The sequence below is a fragment of the Bombus pyrosoma genome, linkage group LG13 (genome assembly GCF_014825855.1).
Source record: "Bombus pyrosoma isolate SC7728 linkage group LG13, ASM1482585v1, whole genome shotgun sequence".
Taxonomy (NCBI): Eukaryota; Metazoa; Arthropoda; class Insecta; order Hymenoptera; family Apidae; genus Bombus; species Bombus pyrosoma.
In genome coordinates this window covers 5,049,479-5,073,635 of record NC_057782.1, presented here as the reverse complement: position 1 = coordinate 5,073,635, position 24,157 = coordinate 5,049,479, and the positions used below count along the sequence as shown (strand labels likewise).

The 24,157-nt window shown below is 39.5% G+C and overlaps 3 protein-coding genes across 9 annotated transcripts; 2 read left to right on the top strand and 1 right to left on the bottom strand.

Moving 5' to 3' along the window:
* Window positions 1-575: 575 nt before the first annotated feature.
* LOC122574421 (importin subunit beta-1) lies at window positions 576-14,531 on the top strand. 3 transcript variants are annotated; one of them, XM_043742026.1, is made up of 7 exons: window positions 576-710; window positions 773-1,058; window positions 2,033-2,091; window positions 2,180-2,362; window positions 2,435-2,788; window positions 2,866-4,877; window positions 14,395-14,531. In XM_043742026.1, coding segments are annotated over exons 2-7 (2,670 nt in total). In that variant the 5' UTR covers window positions 576-710; window positions 773-997; the 3' UTR covers window positions 14,396-14,531. The 3 variants fall into 3 exon arrangements, with proteins under 3 accessions (XP_043597961.1, XP_043597960.1, XP_043597959.1); XM_043742025.1 differs by lacking the exon at window positions 14,395-14,531 and adding an exon at window positions 5,629-11,488; XM_043742024.1 differs by lacking the exon at window positions 14,395-14,531 and having other exon boundaries at window positions 2,866-4,881.
* Window positions 14,532-14,574: 43 nt separating this feature from the next.
* Window positions 14,575-18,333, top strand: LOC122574423 (carcinine transporter). Of its 2 annotated transcripts, XM_043742027.1 has the most exons (11): window positions 14,575-14,716; window positions 14,955-15,176; window positions 15,746-15,919; window positions 15,999-16,102; window positions 16,174-16,328; window positions 16,464-16,632; window positions 16,717-16,965; window positions 17,186-17,400; window positions 17,541-17,722; window positions 17,793-17,971; window positions 18,073-18,333. In XM_043742027.1, the coding sequence occupies exons 1-11, from the start codon at window positions 14,645-14,647 to the stop codon at window positions 18,281-18,283; spliced, it is 1,932 nt and encodes a 643-aa protein (XP_043597962.1). In that variant the 5' UTR covers window positions 14,575-14,644; the 3' UTR covers window positions 18,284-18,333. The 2 variants fall into 2 exon arrangements, with proteins under 2 accessions (XP_043597962.1, XP_043597963.1); XM_043742028.1 differs by lacking the exon at window positions 14,955-15,176 and having other exon boundaries at window positions 14,579-14,716.
* An 886-nt stretch (window positions 18,334-19,219) lies between these two features.
* LOC122574425 lies at window positions 19,220-24,138 on the bottom strand. Of its 4 annotated transcripts, none has more exons than XM_043742034.1 (8): window positions 23,929-24,138; window positions 22,512-22,619; window positions 22,224-22,433; window positions 21,336-21,863; window positions 20,586-20,655; window positions 20,345-20,507; window positions 19,504-19,731; window positions 19,220-19,445 (listed from the first exon to the last, which is right to left on the bottom strand). In XM_043742034.1, the coding sequence occupies exons 3-8, from the start codon at window positions 22,425-22,427 to the stop codon at window positions 19,400-19,402; spliced, it is 1,239 nt and encodes a 412-aa protein (XP_043597969.1). In that variant the 5' UTR covers window positions 22,428-22,433; window positions 22,512-22,619; window positions 23,929-24,138; the 3' UTR covers window positions 19,220-19,399. The 4 variants fall into 4 exon arrangements, with proteins under 4 accessions (XP_043597969.1, XP_043597966.1, XP_043597967.1 ...); XM_043742031.1 differs by lacking the exon at window positions 23,929-24,138 and adding an exon at window positions 23,126-23,290; XM_043742032.1 differs by lacking the exon at window positions 23,929-24,138 and adding an exon at window positions 23,126-23,290 and having other exon boundaries at window positions 19,220-19,427.
* Window positions 24,139-24,157: the final 19 nt, after the last annotated feature.

Genomic DNA, 24,157 nt, shown 5'->3' with positions numbered 1-24,157 from the left:
TAGTCGTAGATCCGGTGCAGATATGTTGACTAATCCACGTTCCCCCAATTTTTACCTGATAGAGGAATATTCATAAGGAACCTTTTGACTCAACGATGATTTATGGCACTTAAGGGCCTTAACGGTAAATCCAGAAGCCTCGTTTTATGATCGTTCCTTAGGATTATTGCGACTCGCTTAATTATATGTGCGCCGCTAATGAACGCCTTGACCGTAATGAATCACCGGACGTAACAGTGTTAATAGCAGAAAAGGCTTTGTTGCTCTTTCAGATAACATATATTGTAAATCTTTTGTTTTTATTATTCTTTATATTTTTTCATCCTACAGGAATATTACCAAAAAATTCATTTTTTAAAAATAGTTTTGAAATTTTTTAGGATTATAAAGATGCTACAAGATAGGCAGTGTTCGAAAGTGTAAGAAGCACAAATGTAATTTGCGTGACAATCTACAACTTTAAGTGCACGATTTCAAAATTAACCGGCATAACGGCTGCATCGAGCGCGCATGCGCTACAGCGCTAGCAGATGGCGTAGATGGCGCCTGCGTCTTTATGTGCGCGTGCGCGAAGGAAATTTTGTACGGCGCACAAAGAAAATAGTCCGTGCATGAAGAGACACGACGATCAGTTCGAGAAACGTGACGCTCGTGACAGTAGCTTTGCAACGTTTATGAAATTCACGGCAAGGGTCTGACGGAAGTACAAGGTATACATTCGGTATATTATTGTGTCGAGTTAATGATCAGAAGGTTCGTCTGCGTGTACTAGGCGCGAGAATATCAAAGGCCGCAGATATTACTACGCCGCACGTTGTGGAAGGAAGCAGAAATCGAGTACTGGCAGGAAGTGGGTAGAAGGGGGTACGTCGTTGAGCTAGTTGATTCGGTGGTGGCTACATGTGGCTGTCTGCCGGTAGCGACAACGAGACATTTCCTATCGAGGCATAAAAAAATTACGTTTTCTGATAATCGATAGACGAAAGGAGCTGAAATCATGCAAATGGATCCAACGACAGTACAGCTTATCCAGGTTCTAGAAAGAACCGTCTCCTCGAGTAAGTCATTTTGATTAATCAGTACTTCAGATTATTGGCGACATCTTAGAATTAAGATTAATTTTTCTCAGTTATTTTGTTGCTCTTGATGTTGCTATCGTTGTTACTTTATGAACGACGTAAATACTTCGTTTTTGTCTTCTTCTTATCGTTTTAGCAACCTTGCCTGGAAAAGTAAAGTCCTACCGCGTGCGCGTCCTTTTTATACTCCTTCCGGTGTATTCATGGAGTACTTAGTACCAACGTTAATTGATGGTTCCTTTGATTCATTTGGAATAGTTTGGCGTCGATATGTTAACGTTTAATCGGGATCTGCCGTTTATACGAGAATACGTCGCATTGTATTCCGTTTGGCTGTTGCTAAGGGCTTTGTTCGCGACCGAAAAAGTATTGTCCCATGTGACGGTTACTCGTATTGCACGTCTCCGTTGTCGGTTGGCACGGCGAGGAGTGCATCTTGCTTTTCTAACCTCTATCGTTGCTTCACATTTTTTACCAGCTTGACATAAACGAAATGATTATGAATGATCCACGCGAAAAAGGGGTGAATATGAAGTTTTAATATTTCTTAGAAAACAAAAATTTATTTTTCAATATATGATGTCACATTCTCATATTTTCTCATATATTAAAATAAAACATTATTTTATTCTGCACTATTTACGACCTTCACTTATAATTTTAAATAATATATAACACACTAAACTCTAAAAAATATAAACTATTCATTTTTCATTGTACATCTTAAATTCTTGTAACTATTGCAAAACTTGGAAAATTTTAATTCCCAATAAGACATGGCCCATGATAGAGCAGCCACAGAAGTATGTCGAATAATGTTGAATTCAAAATTTGACAAAAATGGACATTATCCCTTTTGTTCATGGAACCTTCATAAATAGAAAACTTGATATTAATTATGTTCATATTTATAATACATTTATAATATAAACATAATTTATGTGCAATTTCAGACAAAAATGAGTTGGAAGCAGCTCAAAACTTTCTTGAGCAGGCAGCAAGAACTAATCTTGTAAGTTTTTTTCCTTTTAAAGAAGCTTTTGTGAGGAATATGTAAGAGTTGGAAAAGTTATAAAAAAAACTCATTGTTCTTCTTTTAGCATGAATTTTTGCAAAGACTCAGCGGCGTTTTGGTTAATGCCACTGCAAGCCCAGTTGCTCGTATGGCAGCAGGTCTTCAGCTAAAAAATCAACTTACATCTAAAGATCCAGATTTAAAATGTCAATATCAACAACGTTGGCTTGCTATTCCTGTAGAAACAAGGGAATATATTAAGAAGAATGTAAGTAACTTTTTCAGTTATTTGATGATACATTTCTATGTAAAAGCACATGATGTTATTCTTTATCAATAGATTTTTGGGGCACTTGGAACGGAGAACAACAGGCCAGGTTCTGCAGCACAATGTGTTGCATATGTAGCGGTTGCTGAATTACCTGTTCGTGAATGGACCAATGTCATTCATCTGTTAGTCAATAATGTTGTAAATCCAAACAGCACGGAGATATTAAAGGAAGCAACTTTAGAAGCCATCGGTTATATTTGTCAAGATATAGAAAGCGACGTTTTGGTACCTCAGTCTAATGAGATTCTCACTGCTATCATTCATGGTATGAAAGGATCGAGTACCTCGCATTACGTTTGCCTTGCAGCTACGAGTGCACTCTATAATTCATTAGAATTTACCAAAGGAAATTTTGAGATAGAGGTTTGTATAATTTCAAGAATAGAATATAGGTTTTTTAATAACAACATCTAGTTTAATCGTTTTGCTTATGTACGCAGACTGAGAGAAACTTCATTATGGAGGTGGTATGTGAGGCAACACAGTCCTTAAACACCCAAGTTAAAGTAGCTGCTTTACAGTGTCTTGTAAAAATTATGTCATTGTATTATCAATATATGGAGCCCTACATGGCTCCAGCACTTTTCCCAATTACTCTAGAAGCTATGAAGTCAGATATCGATGAAGTTGCACTGCAAGGAATTGAGTTTTGGTCAAACGTATCTGACGAAGAGGTAGATTTAGCCATGGAAGAGGGCGAAGCTACCGATGGTGGTAGACCGCCAGTCAAAGTATCGAGACATTATGCAAAGGGCGCTTTGCAGTTTCTGGTACCTGTTTTGATGAAGAAGCTCACTAAACAAGAAGAATTTGATGACGAAGACGATTGGAATCCCTCAAAAGCTGCTGGAGTGTGTTTAATGTTATTATCCTCTTGCTGCGAGGATGCAATTGTTCCGTTCGTTCTTCCTTTTGTCAAGGATAACATTCAAAGTCACGACTGGAGGTATCGAGATGCAGCACTAATGGCTTTTGGTTCTATTCTTGGGGGTGTTGATCACACTACCTTGAAACCTTTGGTAGAGCAAGCAATGTCAACGCTTATTGAACTAATGTACGACAGCAGTGTCGCGGTAAGGGACACAGCTGCATGGACGTTTGGTCGAATTTGTGAGATCATACCACAAGCAGCGATTAGTGAGAGATACCTGAAACCATTGTTAGAGGCTTTGATAAACGGTTTGAAGGCAGAACCTCGCGTTGCAGCGAACGTTTGTTGGGCGTTCACGGGTCTTGCAGAAGCTAGCTACGAGGCTGCAGAAGGTCATGAGGGACAGAATCCGGAAACGTGTTGCATGTCTCAATACTTTGATTTTATCATTCAGAGATTGTTGGAAACGACGGATCGTCCAGATGGAGCTCAAGCTAACTTACGATCGGCTGCTTATGAAGCACTGATGGACATGGTGAAGAACTCTCCGCGCGATTGTTATTTAACCGTGCAGAAGACGACGATGGTAATTCTGGAGAGATTGCAGCAGGTACTGCAAATGGAGACACATATCCAGAGCCATTCGGATCGTGCTCAATATAATGATTTGCAATCGTTGTTATGCGCAACTTTGCAATCTGTGCTACGTAAAGTTACACCGGAGGATGCCCCGCACATCTCTGATGTAATAATGACAGCATTGTTGTCTATGTTCAACTCGAATTCTTGCAAAGCCGAGGGTGTACAAGAGGATGCTCTCATGGCTGTTTCGACTCTAGTCGAAGTCCTTGGAGAAGGTTTCTTGAAGTACATGGATGCATTCAAACCATATCTCTGTCTTGGCTTGAAGAATCATGCAGAGTATCAAGTTTGTTGCGCAGCTGTTGGTCTGACCGGAGACATTTGTCGCGCCCTAAAAAACAAAATGCTACCCTATTGCGATGAAATCATGACCCTCTTGCTGGAAAATCTTGGCAATAATTCGGTCAATCGTTCCGTGAAGCCTCAAATCTTCTCCGTTTTCGGTGATGTCGCTCTCAGTATTGGTCCTGAATTCAAGAAATATTTGGACGTGGTACTTCAAACATTGGCTCAGGCTTCTCAAGCCAATGTAGATAGAAGCGATTACGATATGATCGATTATCTGAACGAATTACGAGAGGGCGTCCTTGAAGCTTACACTGGTATAGTGCAAGGATTGCGCGGTGATGTATCGAATTCTTGCGCAGATACGACAGTTGTTCTGGTAGAGCCGCACGTGCCCTTCATTATCCAGTTCATCACGTCGATAGCACAGGACCGTGAACATTCTGAAGGCAATATTGCAGCTTCTGTGGGCTTGCTTGGTGACCTCGTCACCGTGTTTGGAGTAAAACTCTTGCCGATGGTAGAAACTGAACCGCTTACAGAGTTCTTAACCAAGGCTAGACGATCACGTACTGAGAAGACTAAGACTTTGGCTAACTGGGCTGCTAAAGAGATTCGGAAGCTCAAGAGTATTGCTAACTCTACGTCCAGTTGGTAAGTAATTTTTCATTGCTTTATTAATCGTTTCCTTCTTATATTTTTTTTATTCGTTTCTTTTATTATCAATAATTTCCGTGTGGACTATGTGTGGTGCGTGTATATTCAATCACCTGTTATCCGTATCAACTTACCGTTTTTCCCATTTCATTCTTTACTACATCCCCCTTCATTCTACGCTACTACCTTTCTGTGTAACTTACTAAGATTATTTTCTCGACGAACGATTTATAATGCTATACACTTAGGAGATACGAAAGAAAAAAAAAAGAAAAAAGAAAACAAGAAACGCGAGTGTACAAAGTATCAAAGAAGCAAAGGTGCAATACGGCTGCATGGTGATGGAAAATTAGGGACACTACATACTGATTCTAGAAATTGGATCGAGTTGTATTTCTTTCTGTTTAAACGAACAAAATTTTACTTGAATGCCCTCAATCATAACCGTCTTATCTTTGTTTAAAAAACGAGCCCTAAGTTGTCTCATCTCAAAACTATTCTATATAATACAGTTTCGTTTTGTCGTCATTGTTTACGATCCCCTTTGTCTCATAACCCCGTCCCGTGTACAGACACGTGCACTCGACACAGAGACCCCATCTGAAAATAAAAAAATTAGGTCAAAAAATAGCAATACAAAATTAAATAAAATAGAGAAAAAATTTAAATACGTTAAAAAAAATATGCATACACACACCGAGCAGTGAGCGACAGTTATTGATATTTGGCTCGCTTTTGTTGTTTACAGATCACCCCACGGTTGTACTGTCGTGCAATTTGATTTGACTAGAGAGCTATCGAACACAATACAAAGACAACAAGATTGGATGGTGCGGATGCGAGTTGATGGATGTGCGTGAGTTTCGAAGCGATGACGATGATGGGGTGATGAGTCTGCACGTGTCCCTGCTCTGGCGACGGTATTTGAGTACCGACACGTCGAGCGCAACCCCAAATGGTCGAAAAAATAAATACATGTCTGCCGACAACGGATGATGAGGAGTGCAAGTGGATGTTGCCGATGAATGAGCCAAGGCCGAAGTCTGCCGAGATGTTCCGGTGATGCAAGTATGCCTGGTAACGAGCCTGGGGCTTCTACCCGCGTGATTGAGAAGTTGAACCTGAGGAAAAGACGACTTCAATGGACGATGATCGAGGCCAATGAGAGAGAGAGAGAGAGAGAGAGAGAGAGCGAATGAGTGAGTGTGGAAGAACGAATGGTGTGAACGAGGAAGAAAACGCAGAGAAACCAAATGAGAGAGAGCGAGACTGTAGAGCTGCTAAAGAAAGAATGTGCTCTAGTAATTGAACGTAAGGATGGTTCTATTAATATGTATGCATGTAAGATCACAGGGAGTCTGTGTGTATAAAATAAAACATGTCACCTTTGAATGAGCGATTATATTACACACGTCGTCTCGTCGAGAAAGTTCAATTATTAATGCGCAACTCGTTGTAAAGCTCCTAGCTTTTTTGTCCTCCTGTAGCTTTGCCAACGAAGTCCGCGGTCTGTTTCCGATTCCTTACTAAACTGTCACACCATCACTCGTTCGAAGCAATCGAAGCATCACCGAATGACTGTTGGCGTGATTTGAAGTTAATGAGCGAAATAAGTGGCCGTCAGAATGCTGGTTGCTATTTTAATGCAGCCAAGTGGTGCACAAGTGGAGGTAAGAACTTTACACAAGAGAGGAAGAGAGAAAGGGAAAGAAAAAAAGAAGGTAAGAGTGAATGCGTGTGAATAGCATCACAAATGTTCTGAATGATTCTCAAAAAAATATGGTCGGAAGGTTCAAAATATTGCTGACCTCTGGTCCGATCGTGCTGCGCGAGGATCTAAATGATTAGTTATAGTATGATAATGATGATGATGATGATGATGATGATGATAATGATGATGCCGAGTATGTTACTTTGCCCGTATGTGAATGTCTGTTGCTGTTGATTCATTAAAATTAATATTTTGCTGGCATAAGTTATTGAGTTGTACCGAAGTCCTCGTCCGGCCTGAACGTTCGAGTAAAAAAGAATTGCAAAGAGGAAAGAAAACTAATTATGATCGAGTATTCAGCCTCAAAATACATTATACAATTATATCCACCCATACACAAAAGTAATCCTGCGCGTAATCGAAATTAATTTTATGCGATCACGTTATATCATTAATTCGTATTTTTGTAATTCTCCAACGGAATATCGGACGAGAGCTTTTTGCACTGCCACTAACATTGAAACAATACTATGTACGTGATGTTCAGGCACGTGTTTTACACCGTTCGTTTCTTTCTTTGAATTCAAAGGGCTCAAGGATATCGAGATCTTGTTTCGCGTGAATATTTGTCAAAGAGATTCGTCTTCCTGGCCTCGCATTGTTGTAGGAAGGCGTTTATCGATGATCAAATGAAAAAAGAAAACCGTATCGAGAATGTTGCTCATCTTTATTCCCACGTTATTCCGGTGTTCATCGAAAAAACGAATACGGTGATCGCGTAAAAGTTAGGAACGATGGAATTTCAGAGATAGGTGTTTGATATAACTCGACGTCATATCGTCCGGTTGCTCCCGTAGGTTGTTTCAATATAAGATCAAGCGAGTTATACGGGATAGATAGATAAATTCGTTCAAGAAGTCGGACATTGAAATGAAGATATTTCAAATTCCTGGTCGCGCAAGGATTACGCAGAATACTTTTTTCCTTTTCTTATATACACATACGTATCCCCTATTACATGAACATTTCGAATCATGAAACGACTGAGATGTCGAATGGATCAGAAACGTTTCAGGATCCTTTAACGATGCGAACATTTTTCATTTTCTCGCACACTTCGTTGCCAGTCAACCTCGCAAATTTCCATAGCTTTCCCTTGTAGATGGTTTTGTGCACGAACGCGATATTTAGTAAGATTTTACACGAAAGATTAAGCGGGCAATCGGGCGCTCTAATAATATAATACGAAGTTACGTCACGTGGTCGAAACGTGGCTGTGCTAGTGCCATGCATTCCAAATACTTTTGCCAGCGGAAGCGCACTGTGTGACCGTTCTTTCGTGATGTTCGGGGTATATTTTATAGTGATTTCATTCTTAACTAACATATTTTTCCCTTGAACGCCTTGTTTATGCAAAGCTTTACGTATAGACACGATATCGAACAGAGAGGATTATTGACGATGATCGCAGCGAGATTCGAATGGAAATCTAGGCTGAGGGGTGGTATCTTCATGAAAGAACTGCCTGGGTTGGGGTAAACGTGTTTCGGCGGAACAAACACATAAACGAAAACTAAACAAAACAATTTAAAAAATAAAGCGAAGAATAAATAGTTGAAAAGGGAAACAATATTGGCGTAAGAAGAAACGCGAAGGGACAAATAGGGAATTGACGAGAAACGATTATAAACTAAGACTTTTTATTAAATTGATTATCTTTTTTACGATTTTACATATCGAGGGAAACCAATGTGTCTGCTCCATGTCTGGATATAAAAATAAATATATATACATATATAATTTTTTTACTGTTGCGAACGATATTGCCAAACTTAGCGTATAAGAAAGAGAAACGTCTATTTAGCTTTTAAAAATGGGAAGAAACCTGACAAAACAACAAACAAATAAAAATAGGAGTAGGGAAAAATCGTTTCGGCGAGCCGCTCGTTACGTAGACTGGAGCCTAAACCTTGATCTCTTTGCGATACACACATCCATGTACACACCAAACACATCATACAGTTATACACGAATGTAAATTCTCCGTACATTGTTTTATCTCGCGGTGGATCCTTTCGATTTCGAAGCAGAACGAAATTCTCGCAGACGAAACACGGTGTCTTCCAATCGCGAAAATTTCTCCTTCTACGAAAAAGAAAAAAAATTACAGCTTTGCTTTACAGTTCTCACGATGACGAGTGCCGTCATCGATCTACCAAAGTCGATGTCTCGATGAATCCAAGGAAAAAACATTGCAAAATGTATTTTAAAAAAAAGGGGGGGGGGAAAGCGAGAAACCGGAACAGTGAAACGGTTTATTCCGAATGTCCAAAGAAGAAACATGCAAAATATCGAGGCGCAAAGTGTATCCTGTTTTTCTTTTACATTCCACGTAGCAGAGAGAGTAGAGGGAAAGAGAGGACGTAAGAAAGAGAGCGAGAGGAGAGTGGAAGGACGAGAGAGAAAGAAAGGATGTGGATGTGAAAGGGGGAATGCGAGAAAGAGAGAGAGATAGAGGAACCACGACGGAGAGGACGTTGGTGCGCGACTTTCCGCGTCTTGATAAAGAACTCGATCGCTCGCCTGTCCTTCTGATTCGCAAACAATCGAGAGTTGCGCTTCGTCGCATTCACCATTCTACTGGCTGTCTTTAAAATGGGTGGTCGAATTCGTAAAAGCCTTCTACTGGTCGTTAGGATGACGCTAGGATGACGATTAGGATCGATAAGAAATTATTCCTGTGTTATTTATTCGACACATCTTTTTATTCTCACGACGAGTAAAATGTATATAAAAATAGCCATTGAACTACCTATTTTAGAAACAGTCTGTACATTAATGGAACGAACACGCGACTATTCTTTTCATCACGCGTAGTTTACGATCAATCGTGACCAAGAACATTCTTTCATGATCGTATAACAAGCGTCTACTTCAAGACGTTACTAGAAGACGGGGTATATCGTTCGTTTCCGGTATCTTCGAGGTGATCGTTGCGAATCACGTTATCAGGTCCGCCGAGAAGGGCAAACAGACTAATAGAAATGGAAGGAATGAAATACGGAGGGAACCACCCGTGTAAATAGGGATCGGTCGTGGAAGAACAGAGGTAGGAAACTAGGAAACGAAATGCCGGCCGTGCCGTGATGGAAGTAACGAGTAACGAGTTGTGAAAATAAGAAATACGAAAGAAGCAAATTATATTATATATGCGACTGTGATTTTTTGGAGAGACTCTCGTGTGCGAGGGGTCGATGTTCTACCTTAAAGGGAGCGTGGCTCTGGCTGATCCATGTTCTCCATTCTACGATCTCGAACATAGCAGATTTGCTCGCCATTCTTCTGTGTAATTATTATTTTGTCTATTCGTTTTAATAAGAGAATATTCGCTGCTCTGTATTTCGAGCTAGCCTAACGCGCACACAAACACGTATATTTAATGAATGTAAGAAAGACATATATACGCCGATTGAGGTCGTTTTTGAAAGACAGAGTTTTTCTTTTTACGTTTATATGTGATCGAGGGAACGAGTCACGATCAGAGCCTCGCTCCTAGAAACAAACTCATACACGATAATATCTTATCGAACTATTAGTTGTTAGCCTTTTCATCGTCGAGACGCCTAGAGTGCGTGCGATGCTTCACTAGGGAACGTACGTGAGAGCGTATTTAATTATAAGGATTATTAAAAAGAATAAAAAAAAAAAAATTGAAAAGCGTGTGCATTACGCTGTATCAGTGATGATGTGCGCTGTGAGATAAATCACAATTTACTGGTGGGATGTGTCCTGTTAGGGTGTTATCTGCGAGTGAAGAAAAAACGACGAGAGGAACGAATGAGCTGTGAGAGCGAGTAAGATTGTGAGCGAGAGAGAAACACAAGAGGAGAGAGTATTTGATAACTGTGGTGGAGGGATGATGAGAAGAGTTGGCTCGTGATTCGACGTGAATCGCGGCGTCACGTTCGGGAAAGGACGAATCGTCGATTTGTAAAAAAAGAAGAAACAAAGGATGGAAATAAGAAAAAAAAGTTATATAAATTTTGTATCGTGACGCGGTTAAAAGATCGGAGAACTGTAACCGAATCCATGTCCTGGCGCTTCGCTGAAATTTTTGTCCAACTTAGAAAACGAGATCGCACGACTAAATAAGTAAGCTGTTATATAGACGACAATGACGACGACGATAACAACGACGATGTGAATAAGATGCAAATGAATCCACGCAGATCACGCAGATGAATTATTTTTCGAGAGGATTTCAGCGACGCTGGGTCCAGAACAGAATCTCCGTTCTTAAGATATTCGAACCGCGGTGCCGTTGTACGTACGAGACAATATTTTCGATAATATTTTTTAAACGATCGAATCGCGAAACACGAAGCCAACGCGTGTAGAGCTGTTATTGTTCCAAAACGTCAGAGAAATTGCGCGGTAATGGCAGAAGTGAAGATCGATCGATCGTGTGATGCCTATAGTGCTTCGTGTGTGTGTCACGGTTGATCAGTATCTTCAGATATTTTTGTTTTTCCCGATTTTTGATGGGTTGCGTCGAGATAAAGCTAAAATGCCATTACCATGCATATAGTGTGATTAAAAAACTAAAGAATTAAGAGAGATGCAAACAAAAAAAAAAATTAATAAAAAAAAATGAAAAAAATTAATAACGAGAAAAAAGAAGAGGAGAGAAGCAAAATGAGCGTGTGAGATTGATCTTTTTGTGACGATATGCGGAAAGAGAGAGAGAGAGTGCTGTCGAGTGCTGCCGATCGACGATCGGACCAAACATTATAATTTACGCATGTGAACAATTCGGGCGATAAATGTGGGTTTGAAGCAAAAGCAAGAAAGAAAGAAAAAAATGAATAAACGAGAACACGAGTTGGATGAAATCCTATTTAGCCTGCCACTCTGTAATTTGCTCACCCTCTCCAATTTGTTTCCTAGAGTTCAGCTTTCACTTTGACCTCGTCACCAATAAAATAAAACAAAGGGACAAAAAAGTGGAAGAAGATATGCTGTCAAAAGTCGAAGAATCGATAAATACCTTTAGACTTATTCCATAATTTAACGATTCGTTTCTTGTATTTCAAATTAGACGTTACGAATATTCATTCGCGATCGTTGATAAAACTTGTTTCTTGACGTATTCGAGAAAGATTAATTTCTTATCTTCATTAGATAAAAAAATAATGCTTTTCCTTGTAAAAGAGCGAAATATTCGTTAAAGCCACAAGTTGCTATTACGTACTCGGTTATCATACTATTATCAGGCAAAATAATGCTCAAAGCAAATCGAGATTACAACAACGAGGAAACTTTATTTTGCTACAAAAGATGAACCTTACATCATATACTTAGGAGGACATTGTTTTCTCTTGTTCCTTCTGATTTTCCAATAATAATTTGCTACACGAATGATTCTAGAATGGGAGAGGGTGCGGCATGTCTACGTAGCGCAACATATTTACGTATCTTTCATTTCTTTTCGGTCTGTGTCAGTCGTGTGGTTTGCCGAGCCTGTGTTCTGTGAAGGTATCCAAATGACAACGATTATATGTGACACATCGGCTGCATCGCTTATCTGAGTGCCAGAGCGATCGTGGAATGATTGGGGACGATTCTTTTGAAAAGTGTGTTCACCGTACGATCGGTTACGTTAATACAACAATGAACAGACAAAATACCGATTTCGAAAAGCAGGATTCAAAGGTCGTGTTATAAGAAAGACATCGCATATTTTGCATTTTTTTCGCATTAACTCATCTGGTATTGCGTGTTATCTCTAAAATATAGATTCCACGACTTCTTTTTACGGATATAAAATTTTTTGTTGAATCATTAATGTGGCTGATCGTACTCTGTCAGTGTGTGTACGAGAAACGATTATACGAATCGCCAAGCGACAGTGCCATACGATTAATTAAACGAGAGAAATCATTTCGACTACTAACATCACGATTTTCATCGTCTTGACAAAAAAAAAAAGAAAGAAAAAAGGTTCGAGGGAAATGAAAAAAGAGTGAAAGAACGAGGAAAAAGGAAAACTACGAGAGAAAGAAAACACAATTGCGTTCTGTATGTGAAAAAAAAAATTATGAAATCTTATTCCGAGAAGAAAGCAAGGTCGTTTCATCCCGCAAGATTTGACCATCGAAATGCGAATTGCTTCCACATGTGTTTTCAAATTTGGAATTTCTTCTCCTTTTTTTTCTTTTCTTTTTTATCTTCGACAAAACGAGATTGTCCAGAATAAAAATTCATTTTAAATCTGAATACACGTAGCAATGCTATTATTACCAGTCGTCGTTTTGGCATCGAGCTTTCTCTTTCTCACTCCTTTTTTTTCCAATAACCACCCATCTTCATCTACCGCTTTCGATATCGTCGTTCAGAGTAATCTCATAACGAAAATGCGGAAAATTTATCGTCCGATCGAGGTTCGCGTATGCGAACACGTGGATGGAGAACGTGAACAATTGCCTGTGTATATCTAACGGTTCTTTATTTTATCAATCGGATTACCTTGGATTTGAACGAAGCCGTATGTCTCACGATATTCAAGCATTTACCGGAGATATTCGTTATTGTAAAAAAGTACCGAGAACGTAGTTTAACGACGCCAAACTATTAACATTTCCAACAAATCAATTCGTTTGACGAAACGTGGGATAGACGAATGGTACAAATAAGAAAGGATTTATGCGTAAAGTATATAAAGTATATATATATATACTTGTATACTTTATACGTAAAGTATATAAAGTATATATATATATATATATATATACTTGTATACTTTATACGTACAGTATATAAAGTATATATATATATATATATATATATATATATATATATATACTTGTATACTTTATATACTTTACGTATAAATCCTTTCTTATTTGTATTATTCGTATTCATATATATATATTTATATATAATATAGTATAATATAATATAATACTTATATGTATAATATTATACTTATACGGGAAGTAAGCGATATGCGAAAAATCGCACGTTTGATCAGCATGAGAAATTAGAAATGAATTGTAGAACCTCCACGAAGGATAACGAATCGAAAATTACAAAATAACAACAAAAGTCGCGCGGTGTGTTGGAAGAATGAAATGCGGCCACCACGCAGCATGTGTCAGCATTGTTCTTAATCTCCTTTAAGTACCCTTAACCCAATTGAATTAGAAGGGCACACCTCGTGGCACGCGCCTCTGAAGTCGTATCGCCTGCATTTCCTCGATTCCCTTTCACGTGCGTGAAACGCGAGTACGTACGCGAGCTCTATCCTCTTCTCTACCTTTCTTTTTTTTAATTCACTTTCAAACGAAGAAAGAGAAGCCGGTGGCTCGTGCTTAATGTACTATATTCGGGAGATGAACAATATCGGTGTATTCGCCATAAAAATTCCGGAGTAATTTCATCGACCATAATTTTTCTTTGTCGACGAAACGAGATACGACGTACAAGCACACATCATTCATTGATTTGAATTAATTTTCTGCATACACACTAATTATTACACGTTCTTTCTCTCTCTTACACACACATACACATACACACGCACACTCTGCATACCTCTTCAATTTAATTTCATTCATTTTCGTTTTGTTCTTTTCTTCTGATACGATGACACGTTTGACAAGTGAGTTTCCTTAAGAGAGAAGAGTAACAGTTGTCGAGAAGGCACGAATTTTTGAAAAATGTTGAGCGAGCAGTGGATTGATCAACAGTGAGCGATTTAATTTTCTAATTCATCCAATTCGTTTTGGGTTCGTGTCCAACTAGAACTCACTAAATCCACTACAAGAGCTGGCACACGCTATCTAAATACTTTTGTCTCCTCTTCGTGGCGACTTCGGAGGGACACCCTCGTAGTACGATCGTGCGAGGGTGAAAAAGAAAAAGACGCAGCAGGATGGAACGAATGGCACGTCGGTCGCACTGCCATCGTAAAGGAGCTAATACACGTCACGTAACGCGTTTCTAAGGTATCGGCGACGTTTCGGTAGCTTGAACGTGGGCAAAGTTCACGAGAATGGAAGACTTGGATGAAAATCAGACGTCCGAATCAGTGAACGACAAGACGACTGGAAACTCGAACGATGAAGTAAGTTGTTTATGCTAAATTATACCCCCAAAATATTTATTGATAGGAATTATTGCTACAAAGTAATAATTCCTATCAACACGCTTCTATACTCTTATCTAACCGATAGGATTTCCTTCATTATCGTTATTCATTTAAACATTTTTCGATTGTCATGATATAAAAATTTTGTAATTCCTTGATATGGTTGATTATTGAAAAAAAGTGTGATCAAGATTAAGAGACAAGAGTTTTGTAGGATGGCTTCGATCTCGACGATCTTTTACCGATCGTCGGCGAATTCGGTCGTTATCAGAAGCAACTTCTCTGGCTCGTGTGTCTTCCGGCGTGTCTTCCGTGTGGCTTTTGCGCCTTCAATCAACTCTTCATGTCCGATACGCCACCCCACTGGTGCAAAGTACCGGGGTTGGAGACTCTGGATGTCTCCCGGAGAAAGAGACTCGCGATTCCAATTAGTCAGGTGCAATTGTCGGTCTAGGCGTTAATACTTTTATCTCCTCGTTCATATGTTTTATTAGGAGGAATTTAGACAGTTAGGGTATTTATTTAAATGCTAGTCAATCAAATATACACGCTCCTCGTTGCAAGCTTTTCATTTTTAAATTATTCGATAGCTACATGAGAAACATTCATACAATCATTTTGATATTTAGAAACATCTGTAAATCTGTCATTAGCTTATGGCGAAAATAATTCGTAGTAATATTCTGTTGCGTTTTATATTCTAAATACGTAGTCGTACGATTATCATAGGAATGGCAGAGTTAATTGCCAATGACAATAAATCTTAATCGCTGTAAGTAGGTTAGAAAATAAGATTTAGAGTTAGCGTAGCTTATTCTATCAACCTACGCTGTTTGCCGAGGAAATTAGATAAACGCTAGCATTTTTATCGTATTTGCAAGATGATTTCCCGCTTCGATACTGCAGAAAAGACGTCGTTTATCCATAATAGAGTACATATGTACGTTTTCCACAATAGTGTACGTTATTTGCTCGCAGTATTGTAACAATTGCCTTCATAATTAGGAGGACAATGAAACATACAGTCAATGCACACGATACGATATCGATTGGACAGCGGAAAATATTTCTGTCGTGACAACGGCTTCGTACGTACCAAATGCATCGTGGCCTATTGTTCCATGCGATCATGGTTGGGAGTATGAAACTTCAGAAGTGAAATCTTCTATCGTTATCGATGTACGTTTACATTTTATCCTGTTTTTCAATCAAGATGATCATTTCATTTTTTTCGTTAATTCCTGTTGAAACGTTTCAGTTCGATCTCGTGTGCGATTATGCGATTTATCCGACGATTGGGTTGGTCGCTCTAAACACGGGAGGACCAATTGGAGTGTACCTTTTCGGAACGCTAAACGATAGGTAACAAGCATTGTTACTTAGTTTTGAAACTTAGATAAAGGTTGTTTCATTACCTTTGTTGTATCACATAGAATCGGTAGAAGATTGTCTTTCTTCACGTGTCTGGCGACTTTAATAACCGGTGGATTTTTAACGTCGATGTCGAACAGCTTTTGGACCTGGGCTGCTACCAGGGTGGTCGTTGGTTTAACCATTCCTGCTATTTATCAGATACCTTTTATCATATGTAAGATTCCACGAAGAGAAAGAAATAATAAATAAATGAATAAATAATATGAACAGATACAGGGAATAAGAAGTATGAGAAATATTTTTCGTAGAAAGAACGAGTATTAACGTTTTCTGGGTTTTCTACAAACAGCTTTGGAACTGGTTGGACCAAATTATCGATCATTCGTGACAGTGATGACGTGCAGTTTCTATACAATGGGATTATGTATGTTGGCTGGTGTGACCTATTTGATAAGAGATTGGAGAACGCTTGCCATAACCACGAGCGCACCCTTTCTTTTGTATTTCTTATACTGGTGGTGAGTAATTGTCTCTCTGCCTTTTACCCTTCTTCCGTATTCAGTTCACGCGACGTCATAATAAAACGTCTAAGATTATTCAAGGTTGCTGCCAGAATCACCGAGATGGTTATTGGCGAAAAGTCGACTAGTCGAAGCTAACGAAGTCTTGGAACGATTAGCCAAAGTAAATGGGAAAGAATTACCTACTTCTTTCTCGCAAAAACTACGTCAACGAATGATGATGTCACGGTCTAAAAGTGAAGAGGAGAGATTACGTAAAGGGCCCGGTGTATTGTCTCTCTTCAAAACACCAAATATGCGATTGAAGACATGTCTAATCACTCTAAATTGGTAAATCAAAGTATAAATACCTCATGAATCAACGAATGTGATAAAATATAACACGCGCGTGTTTGCAGTAAAATTTAGCTTCCGACACTTCTACAGAATCTTACAATGTTTTCGTATTATTAATCATTGTTTACCGAATATACGTGATTGTATTTCTTTATGTGAACAACAAATGACGAAACGTATCAGTCTATCGCTGGATTGATTCCTCTCTTTCTAGGTTTGCCAATAATATGGTATATGTCGGATTATCGTATTACGGGCCAGCGTTGGGTAACGAGGAACACTTGAGCTTTTTCTTCTCGTCTCTGGCTGAGATTCCAAGCTACATGGCCTGCTGGGTCGTAATGGATCGATGGGGTCGTCGATGGCCTCTTTGCTTGTCCATGGTACTCGCTGGTGTATCGTGCATTGCCACGGTTCTTTTGTCATCTGGTACTACATTACGCTAATAAAAGAGACAGAAACAGCAGAACAGATTCTTCGTATAAATCATACAATAAAAAGAGAAATACTGAAAGTAGTTTCGAAATAAATTTTTTCATTTTAACTATTCCATCTTTGTCTTTTTATAGATGCTGTTGTAACGACGTTAATTCTATTCCTCTTATCAAAATCCGCAATATCAGCCTCCTTTTTAATTATATATCCGTTCGCCGGTGAACTTTACCCTACACAATTACGCGGCGTAGCGATCGGTTTCTCCGCCTACATCAGTGGTCTCGGCCTTATAATCATTCCTTTTGTTACTTATCTTGTAAGTAATCGTAAATACGCTTATCGTGTCTCCGCGTTCAGTTAAATCTTCCAGGAATTTACGTCATTAGGGCAAGGAGAACTTAGTACTGCCCCTCGTGATTCTTGGCGTCGTATCTGTAATCGGCGGACTGTCTGGCTTGCGTTTGCCGGAGACGCTGCATCATCGATTACCACAGACTGTGGAGGAAGGGGAGATGTTTGGGAAGGATTGGACTTGTGCCGACTGTTTTCGTTGCGTTCCGACCAAGTACGAATCGTATTATTGGCAAAAACTGTCGATTAAGCACATAAATATTTCTTCTTATATAAATGTTGTAAATAACACGTCGTTGCTTTGGCTGATCTTAGACCTTCATCGGCCGCGGCTTCTTACGAAGATTTATCGATCAGAGAGACGGTGGAGATGCACGAAGTACCTGAGGCACCGATTCCTCAGAGACTGTTAGAGGATCAACAGAGGCCCAGCAGTGCGAGCGTACGTCGGCTGGTTCGACAATCCAGCGTGATGGACACGCAACGGGACTCCGATGGATCCATTAAGATGACTTACTGGTTTTAGTTTCGAATCGAGCTTTCAGTTTCAAAATAAAACCGAAACTACTAACCCAAGGAGGTATTATTGCCTACAGCATTTTTTTATGTATTGTCCCTGTCGTGAACGTATGCTTTTATACTATTCTGTTAAAAAAATTCGTAGAATTACGTTGGTAAATCTGGCGTCATGTTTTCGTATTTCTAAATCGTCTTTTAAGATTGAATGTATATTTCCTCGACTGATACTAAGCTCTTCAGCGATTATCCGATCGGTGATAACACAACTTTATAAACACGTTAAAAGTTCTTTAGAACTGCTCAGTAGAAGATCGAGCATTATCTTCCACCTCTTCTCTCCCTTCATGAAATCTCTTTGACTGTTTGTAAATAGTTATTTTCATATGCTTGTCAATCTATCTCTCTATATGTTTTTTTTTTAAACATACCAACTATTTCAGTTCCTTTTTTCCCCAGTTTTACAAGAAATTTAACATTAATGCATCGTTCTTTAAAAAGATCGCCAGACATTTTCAAGATGTGTGATGGTCGAAAGAAACATGAGCATAGTTTGCTATAAGCGAACGGGTTATCGTAGGCTCGCGAAACTGTTTATAGATAAAACTATAAACTGCATTCCTCGACCGACCAGATCGCCGCAGCGTTGCTGAGATAACAGTAAAAATATCATTCAACGAATTTTTTAAACAGAGGAGTATGTTCTCTTTGTGTAATGCACTTGAAGAAACAGATTATACAAATTATCGGAACTATTCGATAAAATATTCTATTTGAACAATCGAGTTTAGTACTCGACTATTCATCCGGTTTTAGAGAGAAATTAATCAAAATCAGATTTTCGAGTGGATGCTGAACTTATGTTAAGTATAAAGCTTTGACATACGTTGATAGTTTAGTAAAGCGAAATGTAAATAACGCGAACAGAGGTATTGACAACAAATTCTTTTCTCGTGTACGTTTTGCAATTTATTCTCACGGTTGGTATACAAAACACGAAGATTAAGAGAGGGGAAAAAATAAGGAAGAAGGTGTTTTGCCGTGGGACCGACTCGTGGTACCGAGCGAGCTGTTCTCGTACTTCCGAACGAATCTTTGTCCACCCTTCTCCTACCTCTTCGACTTCTTATAGTCGAGTGGTTCTATTGTAGCAGCTGCAACCAGGAAGATCACTGTACGATTTCGATACCAATGTCCCATACTTGTTTCATCTTTTCTCATCTTATTTACCTGTCCAGTAATTGCTGCTTTAGCTCGGGTGGATAGGTTACGTATATATAATGAACGGGCATTTCTTCGTTCGAAGGCATATCATCGTCTTCTGTCTCACCTTTTCTTCTGCCACTGGTTCTATTGTCGCCAGGACCACTCTGATCGTGTAACGAGGACGTAGCCGTTAGATCTCCATCCGTGTAGTCTAAGCTTCCCGTTCCATCCAACCTGTCTTCTTTCGCTGTACTGAAAGGTTGATGTCTCGATGATAAATCATGGTAATTAACGAGGATAAATAAAATGTATATACTGTATTTGAATAAGATGAATGATATCTTTGGTTAAAAATATATAATACGTTTCGGGTGGGAATATTGATATCTGGCATCTTAAGCAGAATTTATGGGATTAATGACGCCTTCGTGTCTTTGAATCGTAAAACTGATCTCGGACGTTATTTTTTTCTATATTATCAGGTTCTTCGGTGTAAAAACAATGTAAATCTTCGAACGTCTAAACATTTACATGCATAAAAAGAAAGAGTTATATTTGCATTTTTATCCAAGTCGTCCGTTAATATCTTAAGTTTAATTCCACGTAGATATACATATGTGTAATTTTTAATATCGAATTCTAGAACGATTTTAAACATAGTTACGAAAAGAGTATGTGACTTATCATTGCTGTAAACATTTGACATATTTGTATCGTGTTTAATCTTTAATTAAATCTGCCTGGCTGCATATGTAACGACAGTCGTCGTGCTGATAAATTCTCTTATCGCTGTTTTTATACACACGCGACGGTGATAAATCGCGGGACGACATTGTTATGTGTAAATATGTTTCAACGTACGTACTTGAACAGTACCCAAATAATGTAGTAGCACGCGTAAATGGACAAAGACAGAACGAGCAGAAAAATGCTTAACAGGTACCAAGGTGTGTGCCTCTGTTGCTTTTTCGTATCTTCCCAATACCTGTCGCAGCTAAGGTACCAGCATATCGCGCGATTCAACTCACCTAGAAAGAAGGAGAATGATAAAAATTGGAAATCCGATTTGTCGATAAGACGTCTATCAAATTTATCGAACGGTATACCTTCCATTTCCTGGAAATCTCGTACCGAAAGATTCGTCAAGAGTCCAGCAATACAATCGCGGATCAGTACCTGTTGACATTATTCAAATAATAATATTTTCGTGACATAAAAGAACACGATATTTATGATACGTGCATGTTATTTCATCCTATGTCACAATTTGTTACTACACTTTTTAATTTCCTCATTAACCGTGCTTTTAGTCTACGGATTATACGGAAAATCGTTAATATTCATGATATTCGTGATACTCGTTTGGGTTTGGAAAGTTTACGTGACTCTACTAAAATAGTAATTAGTCATTTTAAGACAAATGAAACGACAAATGAGGCCAGGAAGTGATTAGTCCTCTCTCGAATGCTCTACAGGGAAAGGTACCTATATTTACGAGATTATTATTCGGAACAATACTTAAGTAATGCCAAAGCGTTTTGTAATGACTAAAGCTTCCAAGGACAATACAACAGCTACTAGAACGATAATCTTACATACTCAAACACCGATCTGTAATCTTCGAGTTGCATAGAGGACAGAGAAATCGGCCGTTCGTGAATGCATTTGGCAATGAAAGATATACTATTTCTCTCACGAGCAGATATTGTCTTATAGAACCAAGGAAGTCGTCCACTTATTCGTATCGTTCGACTATTCCTAGATCTTATCGAGGTTTCATCGAGATGATTTCCAAGAGATAAATCAGACCCTTCATTTTAAAAATTTTCTACAATCTTCCCACGAAGTCAACTAACTTCGCATTGCAACTTCAGCTTCTGCAGCTCCTCCGGCTTGCAGTTGGCCTTCAGCTTCCTCAGGTGCAACCCCTTACGCCTCTTCTTGTCGACGGCTGGTAACGCCGCTTCCACGAGATTCTCTTCATCGTCCTCGTCTTCTTCGTCTTCGTCCTCTTCACCGTTATCGCAGGCGTTACTCCTGTTATCCGGACCAGCGATTTCGACGTGGTATGCAGTTCCTGGCAAACGATGATTCTCTAAAGCCCCGCTGTCCTCTCGATGACAATATTGCTGAATGTTGGTGACAGCTCCGCCACCGGGAATAGTGCAGGCTTTCTCGACCGGATACGTCCCCGAGAAACTGCCTCGCGACTCACAAGGCATCACAGATGTGTGACGTTGCTTCGTGTTCTCTTTCCAGACTTGTATATCCGTGCTGTGGTGGCCAGCCTCGTCGTCCACCAGGGAATTTTCGAAATCACGGTTTCCAAGCACGTCGCATCTCATGATGTCGCAGTAATCCGCGAGGCATACCGCATCTTCCGCCTAGCCTCAAACAGTTTCATTTATAATTGACACACTTGGCAACCGGTCTTACCGTATTTGATGTTATTTGTGTGCGTTGCGAAGGAGTGTCGATAGATTTTCTGTGCCAGGTGGAAAATGGGAGGTGTCTCATAAAATCGATGAAGTTTACACGATGTTTTTCTCTAGAAGCATATCCCTCCTTTATTATCCCGTTATAAGAGTATATATTTATAATTACAATTATGGCAATTATTCTAACGGAATGGTAATTTTGAAAGAAACGAGGCTTTCTAAACGACTCGTGACATCTCCAATTCTACACTCTATATGTCGAACAAATTATATTTACTCGAGCGAATCGAAAGAAGGAGAACGTACCGTGTTAACATTGCTTTTGTGCCTGTTGTCGAAATGGGCATCCAAGTGTTTCTCTGCGTAGAAGGATTTGCCACACAGACCGCAGGTCCATTGTGACGGTCTGTGCTGGTGTTTCGCCTTTTGCTGTGGTCGAAAAATATCTCGACTTTCGTGGAACGGGCACTCCAGAGGCAGCTCTACCTGATGTCTCTTCAGAATTGGCATCCATCTCTGAAACCTCGAGAAAGTTAAAGGGTTTTCCACGGCGACAAAGTTGCTACAAATGGACATTTCGCAAATTTTCTTTACCTTTTGAACTATCCTCCTCACCACGGACGCCCGATCGCGGGGGCATGATATTTTAAACACGCTGGGTCCTGGCCAGGGGATTACGGATAAGAGTAACACTATCAAAACCTGCGAAACGCAAAATACACACTTATTCCTTCACTTATTCCTCCTTTCTCCTTGCGTTCGAACGAACAACGTTGTCGTAAATTATTGTCGTTCGTTTATTCGGAGATTTACTAAAGTTTACTAAGGAGTACTCGACGAGTGCATGTCCACAGTACCGTAATTTTTCCAATACGGTACTATCTATTAGTCTATATTCGTGACGTCTTCGCTCGTGTTTCTCATGGAATATTTATCCGATCGTGTGAAACGACTGTTAGCTGTACAAACGGCATGGAAGGAAAAATTTTCACGCACTCTGATCTCGTTAGTCATCATTTCTCTGTTTAGTATGACGCTATCTCGATAGGAACCGATCACCCACGACTGTACAATCTCAAAGACTACGACACGAAAAATGGAAAAAATTGATTTGTAATGACGCAATTTTGCTGACGTGACAGATAAACGATGACCATTCCGTCTGTCGATACAAACACGACAATTAGGCCGATTCTTTTTATAATTACCTCGAAATGAAAAGGTTGGGTCTTCATTCATAGCACAGACTCGCTTAGCGACAGTGACCTGGTGTTCGACGATGATCTAGCGTTGCGACGAATAACACGAATATCCCGTTTCTCAATATACTTGCTCGTCGCGGTTCACGGTCAACTGGGGACGTAACGGGGGTTGCAACGAGGCCAAGCTATAGGGATGAACGTCGACATGGCGTCGTTGCCTTTGCGAACAGGGATGAATCCTCGTGGGGCGCTTAATTGTTTGACTAGTTGACTCGCCGCTAACCAAATGAATTTATCTCGCGGTCAAATATTTTATCAAGGTATATATTCGAATAGCCTATTCGTTTTATGTAATTAGACCTTCGTAAGTGCCTGGGGTAACGAAGATTTTAGAATAATTTGCTTTTGATTTTAAATGACGTATTCGTGCATTGTAACGTTAGTTTATGTGCTTATAGGGGAAATGACTTGCGGTTAAGAATTTGACATGTAGATGTGGTAGATATAATTGTGAATGATACTTCACATTTCTTGACACGTGTTTCACGACACTTATCGTACGGACCTGGACGCAACGTTGGAGTCGGCGTCGATGACGATGCGCCGACGCATCGACCCCTCGACAATGTGCCGGGTGCAATAGTTGGAGTTAAATACAGACGACGTTGAAACAATGAAAAAATGTGATTCTCATCGATTAACTTAACATTACCAGGTCATCGACGCTTAGATGCTGTTAAATTAGCAATCAAAGTGCTTTGTCTTATATTCATAAATAAATGTATCAAGCTTATTTGCCTAAGGCTCACCTATAGGGTGTTCGTTTTGTCAACGAACGATAAAGCGCTAAAAGGTCGGAATCTCGTCACCAGATGGCAAGAGGGGAGACGTTTTTAGATACAAAGTCCAAGTTGGTCTCTGTATCGTTCAAACCGTCGGAAATACCGACGTGAATTTTCTTCTTATTCTTCCCTTGACAATTTCGTACAGCGCCATACCACGATGTTTAGCTCCTTTATATTCCACAGGAGTATGGTT